At 43.6% G+C, this 10,905-nt stretch overlaps 1 protein-coding gene across 2 annotated transcripts in view; it reads left to right on the top strand.

The window, feature by feature from the left end:
• The first annotated feature begins 2,460 nt into the window (after positions 1-2,460).
• The window catches only part of ANKRD13C (ankyrin repeat domain 13C), an 85,661-nt gene continuing 77,216 nt past the window's right edge, over positions 2,461-10,905 (top strand). Inside the window, exon 1 of one of the 2 annotated variants that reach the window (XM_072834046.1) lies at positions 2,461-2,879. In XM_072834046.1, coding sequence (XP_072690147.1) covers positions 2,504-2,879 — 376 coding nt within the window. In that variant the 5' untranslated portion in view covers positions 2,461-2,503. The remainder of the gene's footprint in view (positions 2,880-10,905) is intronic. The other variant, XM_072834045.1, reaches the window with a different exon arrangement.

Genomic DNA, 10,905 nt, shown 5'->3' with positions numbered 1-10,905 from the left:
ATCTTCCAAAGAGAACCACTGTTCACTCTGTGTAAAGTATGTTTTGCCAGTTTGACACGCATATACTAACACATTTTTTTTATTTTTGTATATTTTTTTATTGGAGTCCGATCTGCCAACATACAGTATAATACCCTGTGATCGCCCCGGCAGGTGCCCCCGTCAGTGACACACTTATTTTTGGATGACTGCAATAGTCTGTGAGTTTCCTTGTCTCCAGAACAGCCCCGCTGTAATATATTCTTCATACATACTTTTTCTAAAGTCTGAGTGAATGAGTGACTTTTGTAAAAGGGCAAATCTCACGTTGCCATTCCCCTATTCAACACGCCCCAAAGGCTAACCATTTCTTTTGGGATAAAGTCCAAACTTTGGAGAAGACCTACAAAGTCCTTCGCGACTGGGCCCTTTGCTATCTCTCTAGCCCTGCCATCACTGGATCGTGCTACATTCCAGCTTTGAAGCACCGGGCTGGTTTTTCCAACTGTCGGGTGAGGCTTAAACATAATCTCACGTGGAGATAACAGCAGGTCAAGCGCCAAGCATGCTGCTAGCCTTGGGGTCAACCAGGAAGAGGTTTCTGTATGTGTATGTTGGGCCTCTCTTGCTTTCTGAGGAGCATCCTTCGAGGTGGTTAGGTAATGCCTGAACTTAATTGGAACAGAAAGAAAGAAGGAAAGAAAGAAAGAAGGAAAAAGAAAGAAAGAAAGAAAGAAAGAAAGAAAGAAAGAAAGAAAGAAAGAAAGAAAGAAAAAGAAAGAAAGAAAGGAAGAAAGAAAAGAAAAGAAAGAGAAAGGAAAGAAAGGAAAGAAAGAAAGAAAAAAAGAAAGAAAAGAAAGAAAAGAAAAGAAAGAAAAGAAAGAAAAAAAGAAAAAAGAAAAGAAAGAAAAGAAAGAAAAAGAAAAGGAAAAGAAAAGAAAAGAAAAGAAAGAAAAGAAAGAAAAGAAAGAAAGGAAAGAAAGGAAAGAAAAAAAGAAAAAGAAAGGAAAGAAAGAAAGAAAAGAAAGTAAGAAAGTAAGAAAGGAAAGAAAGGAAAGAAAGAAAAGGAAAGAAAGAAAGAAAAGAAAGAAAAGAAAGTAAGAAAGAAAGAAAAGAAAAAAAAGAAAGAAAAGAAAGAAAGAAAAGAAAAAAAAGAAAGAAAAGAAAGAAAAAAAGAAAAAAGAAAAGAAAAGAAAAGAAAAGAAAAAGAAAAGAAAAGAAAAGGGCAAAAACAGTTTGATTTGAATAGATGTGAAGGAACGCGGGAGGTGAAACCGGGAGTGGCCGGGAGGGCTGCAGGCAGGATGCAGGCCGGTCCCGCCCCCCCCCCCCCCCGCCCCACCCCGCGCCCCTTATTTATTTGCAGGGCAATGAGGTCGCAATAAGGCCTCAGGAAGAAGAGATTTGAGAAAAGCACCTGCCCGTGTAAAATGCGGCTTTGGAGATGAAAGGGGTGAAGCTAAACCTTGGGGTTATTTCCCTGGCTCTCTTCCCTTGTGGCTCCCCACGGCTTTGGCTGTGTGGTCCAGAGCTGCGGGATGTTGGACGTGACCTTGGCATCCGGGGGCATCCGGGGGCATCCGTGGTGCTCTGCCCTCCGCAGGCGCCGTCGGGGGGGGGGGGGGGCACCTGCCTGCAATTGACCTAGGTGCCGCCGCAGACCGTGGGGACTCTCTTTTTTTTTTTTTTAAAATTATTTTTATTTATTCATGAGAAAGAGAGAGAGAGAGAGAGAGGCAGAGACACAGGCGGAGGGAGGAGCAGATCCGTGCGGGGAGCCCGACGCGGGACGGCATCCCGGGTCCCGGGGTCACGCCCTGGGCTGCGGGCGGCGCTAACCGGCGGCCCCGCGCATCCCCGCGCAACCCCGCGGCGACTCTCCGGGCCCGGCCGCCGCAAGGCCAAGGACTTCCGGGGCCGGGCTCGGTCGCGCGGCGTCTCCCGTCCTGCGCGAGCCCCGGGGAGGCCGCTGCGGCGGGCGCAGGTGCGCGGGCAGCCGGGGCCGCGGGGCCCAGCCCGTCCCTGCGGGGGGGCCGAGGCGGCGCGTCGCGGGGGCGGGGGCGGGGGCGGGGGCGGGGGCCCGGCTGGAGGCTCCCGGGCTGCCGGCGGGGCGCGCTGCGGGCCGAGCGCGGGGCGGAAACACGCGGCCGGGGAGGCGCCGCGGGAGCCCGGGCCCGGGGCGGGAGCCGGCCGCTCACGTCTCGCGGTGTTTCCTCCCTCCGCCCGCGGGAGCTCTCGCGAGACGAGCCGGGGCAAGATGGCCGTGCCCTGCTCCGCGCTGTGAGGCGGCGGCGGCGGCGGCGGCGGCGGCGTCGCGGCCCCCGAGCCCCAGCCCCCCCGCGGCGAGCGCGCGGCCCTCGGTGCCTCCGCCGGGACATGCGCCTGCCCCGGGCTCGCGGGCGCCCGGAGGGTTCATGCTGCGCCGCGGGCCCCCGGCCGCCGCTCTGATCGCGCCGCGCCGCCGCAGCCCCTGCTCCGCCGCGCGCCGGCAGCCCCCCCGCGCCCCCCCGCGCCCCCGGCGGCGATGACCGGGGAGAAGATCCGCTCGCTGCGGAGGGACCGCAAGCCCAGCAAGGACGACGGCGACCTGCTGGAGCCCGGGGACGACGAGGCGGCGGCGGCCCTCGGCGGCGCCTTCCCGGGCGGCAGGACCGGCGGCGGCAAGGGCGGCAGGCCCGGCCCCCGGGTCCTCAGCAACCACCACCGGCTGCCCGCCAAGCCCGCGCCCGCGCCCGCGCCCGCCCCCGGCCCCGGCCCCGGCCTCCCCGCGCCGCCCGCCGCCGCCGACGGAGGCCCCGGCCCCGCGCGCTTCCCGGTGCACGAGAGCGTCTTCAAGGGGGACGTGCGGAGGCTGTCGTCCCTCATCCGCACGCACAGCATCGGCCAGAAGGATGACCACGGTGAGCGCGCGCCGCCGCCCGGGGACCGGCCCCCCGACCGGCCCGACCGACCGGCCCCCGACCGGCCCCCGCGGCCGCCCCGGGCACTGACGCGCGGCCCCTCCTTTGTGTACCGGACGCGGCGGCTCCGCGCTCCCGCCCTCCCGCCCTCCGCGCGCCCGCCCGGGCACCGGAAAGGGCCCACGTCCCTTCATTGCCCGGCCCCGGCCCCGGCCCCGGCCCCGACCCCGACCCGGCCCCGCGGGCACCGCTGCTCACTTCCACCCGCCATCGGGTTGTCTGCTTCTTGCTTGCTTGCTTGCTCTTTTTCTCCCACCCGCCCCGCCGCTTCCATGAAACTTAGTTCGATACAAAGTGTCTGATGGAATGCAAAGTGTAGACACTCTATCGAGCTGGATTCCATCCTAAAGGTAAAGTGTAGACACTCTGTATCGAGCTGGATTCCATCCTAAAGGTAAAGTGTAGACACTCTGTATCGAGCTGGATTCCATCCTAAAGGCAAAGTGTAGACACTATCGAGCTGCATTCCATCCTAAAGGCAAAGTGTAGACACTATCGAGCTGGATTCCATCCTAAAGGTAAAGTGTAGACACTCTGTATCGAGCTGGGTTCCATCCTAAAGGCAAAGTGTAGACACTCTATCGAGCTGGATTCCATCCTAAAGGTAAAGTGTAGACACTCTATCGAGCTGGATTCCATCCTAAAGGCAAAGTGTAGACACTCTGTATCGAGCTGGGTTCCATCCTAAAGGCAAAGTGTAGACACTCTGTATCGAGCTGGGTTCCATCCTAAAGGTAAAGTGTAGACACTCTGTATCGAGCTGGATTCCATCCTAAAGGCAAAGTGTAGACACTATCGAGCTGGATTCCATCCTAAAGGTAAAGTGTAGACACTCTGTATCGAGCTGGGTTCCATCCTAAAGGCAAAGTGTAGACACTCTATCGAGCTGGATTCCATCCTAAAGGTAAAGTGTAGACACTCTGTATCGAGCTGGATTCCATCCTAAAGGTAAAGTGTAGACACTCTGTATCGAGCTGGATTCCATCCTAAAGGCAAAGTGTAGACACTATCGAGCTGCATTCCATCCTAAAGGCAAAGTGTAGACACTCTATCGAGCTGGATTCCATCTTAAATGTAAAGTGTACACACTTTGTATCGAACTCGATTCCATCCTAAAGGCAAAGTGTACACACTTTGTATCGAACTCGATTCCATCCTAAAGGCAAGGTGTGGACACTGTATCGAGCTGGATTCCATCCTAAACGCAAAGTGTAGACACTTTGTATTGAGCTGGATTCCATCCTAAAGGCAAAGTGTAGACACTCTGTATCGAGCTGGATTCCATCCTAAAGGCAAGGTGTAGACACTCCGTATTGAGCTGGATTCCATCTTAAATGCAAAGTGTAGACACTCTGTATTGAACTTGATTCCACCTTAAAGGCAAAGTGTAGACACTTTCTATCGAGCTTTCTATCGAACTTGACTCCATCTTAAAGGTAAAGTGTAGACACTTTGTATCGAACTGATTTCCCTCTTAAATGCAAAGTGTAGACCATTTGTATGGAACTAAGCCACACTGTAGAAGTTGATGGGCATCTGATACCTGGAGCAAGCCCCTGAAATTTTGTTGGAGTAGAGTGTTGAGCGTTTTGTGTGTTTTTCGTAATTGCTGATAATAATGTTTCACCTTGACAGGGCTGTGACTAAGAACCGTACTATGATTTTTCGTAGTGACTTCATCATAACCGATATGACAAAATAGAGTACCATTTATTATTCAAGGGCCGTATTTCTACTTTTTGCCGTAACTCGGGAGCTGAATTTTTTGTTCCTTTAGTTTTACAAACAATGTGATTGAGTTGACCTCTAAGCAACAGGACATTTATTTATTTATTTAAAAAATATTTTATTTATTTATTCATGGGACAGAGAGAGAGAGAGAAGTAGGCTCTATGCAGGGAGCCCGACGTGGGACTCGATCCGGGGTCCCCAGGACCAGGCCCTGGGAGGAAGGCAGATGCTCATCTTTGAGCAACCCAGGCTGCCCCACCAGGACATTTATTAATGAAAATGAATGTGAACCCTGATGTTGTCAGCATCTAATAAGCCATTTTAAATTGGGTAGTTGACAAATATTGTTGATAACTATGCTTTTAAATGAACATGACTATGGCACACATTTAATTAGAATACGCTCAACTCAGTGTTCAAAATAACACATAACACATTAACGAAATGCTTGCTTGAGGAATAAGCTCCCTTAATTCCATTGGACTTTGGGTTTCTTATCTAAAATAAGGGCGAAAATGAGATTAAAAAAAAGAATAAGATTTCTACTGGTTGTGTAATTCTCTAACAACGACACTTGTATCTGAATTTATAATACTGTAATAATATCACTGGCATTTATCAGGATTCAGATCCTCAAAAAATACCTGAAAGCTGCACCTAGTTTTTCATTCCTACATTTACTTAATCCTTTTACTGTTGTTGCAACAAGCATAATATTGTTTGTTGGTGGTAATTATATACTAACCCTTTGAGAAACAGCTTTTATAGGAGATGCATTATAGCTTCAGGTTATTCATCACTTAATTAGGAAGTTTTTTGGACTTGGCCTTCAGAGTAGGGGTGTGTGTGTGTGTGTTTGTGTGTGTATAAATTTAAAATACTTACCTTGAAATATCCGTGAAAACAGATTAAAGTTTCTTTTTGAGCATTAATTTCCTTTGAAAGAAGAGATGGATGAATATGACTGACAAAGTATGATAGTATAGTATGTTACAATTGATCTTCTTGGTTCGTCACGGAAAATACTAAATTATAGTGTTATTGGGCTTCCATATTCTGTAATCCAGCATTTAGAAATTGATTTGTTAAAATACAAATTCTGTTCAAAGTAATTAGAATCCGAAATCCCTTACGCTCTTGTCCTTTGTCCACTTGACTTCACTTTTTAAATTGCCTTGATATACCAAGTGTTTGCATTGTACTTAGCTGCCCTTGTATTGTTGGTATTTCTGATGATTGTAACCAGTGGTTCACGTACCTTTGGAAAGCGTAATTGGTTTTCTCCTGCGTTATATATTCTCATCTCCGGAACCCCCTGTGGCCACATAATTTCTCCATTACATTACATTACTTTTATTTCTCATATTTTACTAACCTGGATACTTTATTTAGATTTTAAGAATATTTTTTCCTTCACATTACAAAAGATAAATGCTTTTTAAGTCACCAGACATTTAAATACAAGCTATTATATCTGGATTGTTATAACATAAGTGCATAGCAGATTCATACACTCATACGGGTGCATAGCAGAACCATACAGTCATAGCACATCATACCACATAGTTGTATATTCATCAGAGAGATTCCTTCTACAGCATCATGATGATGACTATCATCATCATGAATACAATTTACTGAGTGTGTCAACACTATGCTAAATGCTACCTACATTATCACATTTAATTCTCACAATGACCATGCATAGCAGATTGTTTTATCCTTCTTTTAAAGGTCAGGTAAGTGAAACCTAGAGATGCAAGGAAACTTTGCTAAAGTTTCATACTTGGTATAAATTGCAAAGGTAGGAGCTGAACTAAGAGCTGGTACTCCAAAGTCCATGGTCAGCCTCTGTAAATATTTCTGTTGATCAGGACCCACTATACTGCACAGAATTAGATTCTATTAATGTGTAATGTGGTAATTTACAACAAGATTCTTAAATATATTTTTTCTCATTTAGTCTTTATAATAGCCTTATTTTGCCATTGGACAACTTTCAGAGTTTTTCTGTAGAGCCCAAATCTCTCACTCTTGTTTGTTCTTTCTTTTTTTATGTGATGGTACAAATAACTGGGCCACCTCATCCACATGATAGCCCTTTAGATATTTGACAAGAGCTATCACATTCTTATTGTTAGGTTAAACAGTCTTAACTTCTGTATCCATTCCTCCTGTGGCATGGTTTATAAAGTGCTTGCTTAGATGGCCCATGAAAGAGTAAATGCTATATACATGTGTTAAATAAATGAAAATCTTAATCATCTTCTTTTAGTGAAACTCAGTTTGTTAATTCTTCCCTTTGAGGATGGTGCTCAGGACTAACTTTAGTTGTCTCATAAGTAAAGACAAAAAGGAGGCTCTATTGCTCTAAGCAATATACATTTAGTAATGTGTACTACTAAGAAGCACACATTAAATAATACAAAGCAAGAATATGTTGATTTTTTTAATACTGCTTTTTCTCAGGTGATTGGATCTCTCTTTTCTATCCCTTCTTGGAGTTTTTTTTTTTTACCTCAAACAGAACTTTACATTTATTATATTTTATCTTATTATTTTTGATCCTTTATCCTACTTCACTAGAAAGCTTATTGAATCTTAATTTGGTCACTGTTTAGCTCGCTATTCATTCTTTCAGTTTCCAGTGATCTCTGATTCGATGAACTTTTTTTTGGAGTGCGTGTGTATGTGTATTTTACAAATTACTGACTTGAATAGGAGTAAAGATTGAGCTTTTTCTTTTGTGGTAAAGTGTTGGTTGACTATGAATTGCTTTTTCTGAGTCATCAGTTATTTTGAGGAATACTATATCTGGATCCAAACATATCTTTGAAATATAAGTTGAATACAGTAATAGATATAACATCATGAATATATTGTGTTTAGATATGCCAAGTGATTATGACTTATTATATACATATATATATAGTAAAAGCAATTTTGGGGGTAAGGAAAAAAGATAAATTACATTAAATGTACACAAATTTATTAAACTTTATATCTTTAGTGTGTCTTTAGTTAAATACTATTTTTTATTTTTTATTTTTTTAAAGATTTTATTTATTTATTCATGACACACACACACACACACACACACACACACACACACAGAGGCAGAGACATAGGCAGAGGGAGAAGCAGGCTCCATGCAAGAGAGCCTGATGCGGGACTCAATCCGGGGTCTCCAGGATCATGCCGTGGGCTGAAGGCAGCGCTAAACTGCTGAGCCACCCGAGGTGCCCCTATTTTTTCTTTAGTATAGAATTAAAGTTTAAGTCTGAGCCTTTTTTCACATTGTAAAAATTTTTCTCAGTCACTTTTGCCATTGGTAGTTAAAGTATCGTGGTGACATGCTGTTTTTGAAAATTCATGGTAATGAGTTTTACTTCTTTAGCACCTTTAGAATTGAGAATGCTTATTCGGCATATAGAAATTTTCTTCATTTTGACTGCACTTCTTATTTGTTAAACATGTAATTTTGTTTTTCCCCTTGAGTTAAATATCCTTACACGTAAAGTACTTTCTCTTGGACATTAATCAGAAGCTTTTAGATACCAGAGTGATGAAAGTCCTTGATACATGAATTGCTTAAACCAGCCTTTCCTAGATATGAACAATTTCTGATGTATTCTGAGAGATTTGGCAGTAGATTTCTACTGCCTTTAATTATATTGCCTGGCATATGACAAGCCATCTTCTCTATATAGTTAATTTTCATTTTTACTGAATTGTAGCTTAATCTTTATGTGGCTGTTTCACACAGTGATTAGAAATTTCAAATCTAAATTATATTTTAATTGAGAGTATTGCTGCCAATGTTGGTAACTCAAGGGAATGGTAATGAAATGGTTAACCTGTATTGTGTCTCTGCTGGTGGCTGGCACATTTTTTCAGACAGGGATTTTAAAACATCTTAATTTCAGAAGGATTAAAAATATATGTTTAAGAATTGAGGCAATAGCATAATCTGTTTGGTGCCCATGTGGTAGATTTATTTTGGCTTATTCTATGTAAATCTTTAAATTTCTTTTTGATATTATTTTCTCTGATTTGTGTTCGTCACTAAAATCTTTATGATGGGTGATGCATTTTGCATCTGAGTAGCGACTATAGAGCTACACTTTGCATGGCAAAAAAAATCTTGAATTAAGCCTTAGATGAACAATTTTGGCCAAGAGGGTTACAATGATGGCACATCCTTAAAAGAACAGAAATGGTTTTGTATTTTTCTCCTCACATTTTGTGGTTTTTCTGGACTTTGGTTTTGAAAGGCAGACCTCAGTTTGTCTTAGGAAAAAAGCGAAGTCGTTTCTGGAGGCTCAAGATAATCCATTAACGTGTCACGCACCTTCACTTGGTGGTATGAGCGGAGTTTGGTGGTGAAATCTGTCACTTCACTGATCTCTCAGTGTTGATTCAGTCGATCTTTACCACCATTGACATGACCTTCCTCTCACCTCTTCTCCCATGTGCATCTCCCGACAGAGTAGGACTGTACTTGGCTTAAGTTGCTGTTTCCTGATGGCGTCACTGTAAGTATTAGAATGTGACTTCACACTTTGAATTGTGATGTGAACACACCTGCAGAGCTATCTCATAAGAAGGTGGGAGGAATCCTCTTCTCTCCTTTCCTGTATTGAGCTATAATGGGAGCTAGAACTCTGACCTTTCAACTTTGGCAAAAAAAAAAAAGAAACAAATGAGCAGTTATTGACCACGTTGTGTTCTTTGCATCCTCAGTAAGGCAGGAGAATTCTGGAGGACTCCTTGAAGAATTGAATACTAGGCAGTCTGTCCCAATTTGATGTCATTCTTGAGTCATAGAAATCTAATGCAGAGTATAGTGTAATTGGCAGGATGCTTTGGGTTCTGGAAAATAGGCATAGTTCCTTAAAAATTGAGTGGGGGCTCGGCAGACAAACAGTGTGTTCTTGTTTACATACTATTTATTTCATTGGGAGATAGATGGAAGATCAGTTTTGGAGCAATACTGAAGTGTGTAAAATGGGGTAAGGGAAAGAGAAAAGGTCTATTTCCTCTGTGAAAATTATGGATGGTGTTTGTTATCAGAATATAGAGATTTAACTGTGTGACTTAGATGAACTTCATCTATTCTTAAGGCTGTTGCTCCTGTTGAAATCCTGAAGATGCCTGCAAAACTAGAAGGCTGTCTCTATATTTGGAATTAGATCTAACTTTGGGACCATGCTTTTCTGCAAACTGGTTTTTTATGAAATTATGCTATTTACTTAATTACTGAAAAAAAGCAGATATAACAGTATCTACTTCTTGAGGCATTATAGTCTCAAATGGAAGACTGTACTTGAAACCATTTTAACTCTGAAAGCTAATATAATAGTAATATCCATTGATAGCAATACCTTATTCTCACTTGTGGTGTTAAGTACCTTTCAGCAGAAGACATTCTTGTCCTTGAGGTTTAAATAGTACTTCAGTTGAGGTTTTATCTGGTACTTGAATTTATCCTGCCTGTCAGTGTACTAAAGGATTAGGTGTATTTGACTCTCCTACAAGTCATCTTTCATCTACTGGTGTGACTTGGTTTAGTGTATTTGGATTCTTGGCTGTAGATATTTATCAGTCATGTTAATGCATGTGCTCTCTTACTCAGCACTACACTGAATTCTATAAAACCACGTGTGCTGTGTTGAATATCCTCTTAAGCATGTACATACCCTTTGGTTGGCTTTCATAGAGAATCATGTGGAGACCTGCATTGTTCTGGGATGGAATGCTTTTTTGGAGAGTTAAAAGAGATTTTAACACTATTCTCATGGCTCTTTATAGTTATTTTTTTCTTTTCTTTGTTCATTCATTGCTTCATTTAACAGATACATACTGAGCTCCTAATATGTGAAAGTGTTTTAGGTGCAGGGGTTACAGCAGTGAACAAAGTGGTCAGAGTCCTTGTTCTCATGGAGCTTATTCTAATGCAAGAAGATAAGTAATAATCTAATAAATATGTAGTATGACTGATAATGATAACTATCATAGAGTGAAATAAAGCCAGGTAAGGAGAATAGAGAGTGCTGGGATTACAGGGGAGGGGAAGTAAAGTAGTATTTTGTTGAGGTCAGGGTCAGGGAAGACATCAAGGATAAGAGAAATTCAGTTACCTAAAAAAAATTAAGGAGCAGATATCTGGCAGACCAGAGTTTCAGACAGAGAATACAAATGTAAAGGTACCATGTTCAAGGGGGTAGAAGGAAGG

The sequence above is a fragment of the Canis lupus genome, chromosome 8, assembly GCF_048164855.1.
Source record: "Canis lupus baileyi chromosome 8, mCanLup2.hap1, whole genome shotgun sequence".
Lineage (NCBI taxonomy): Eukaryota > Metazoa > Chordata > Mammalia > Carnivora > Canidae > Canis > Canis lupus.
The sequence above is the reverse complement of the archived record's forward strand: the minus strand, read 5'-3'. Positions and strand labels throughout refer to the sequence as shown.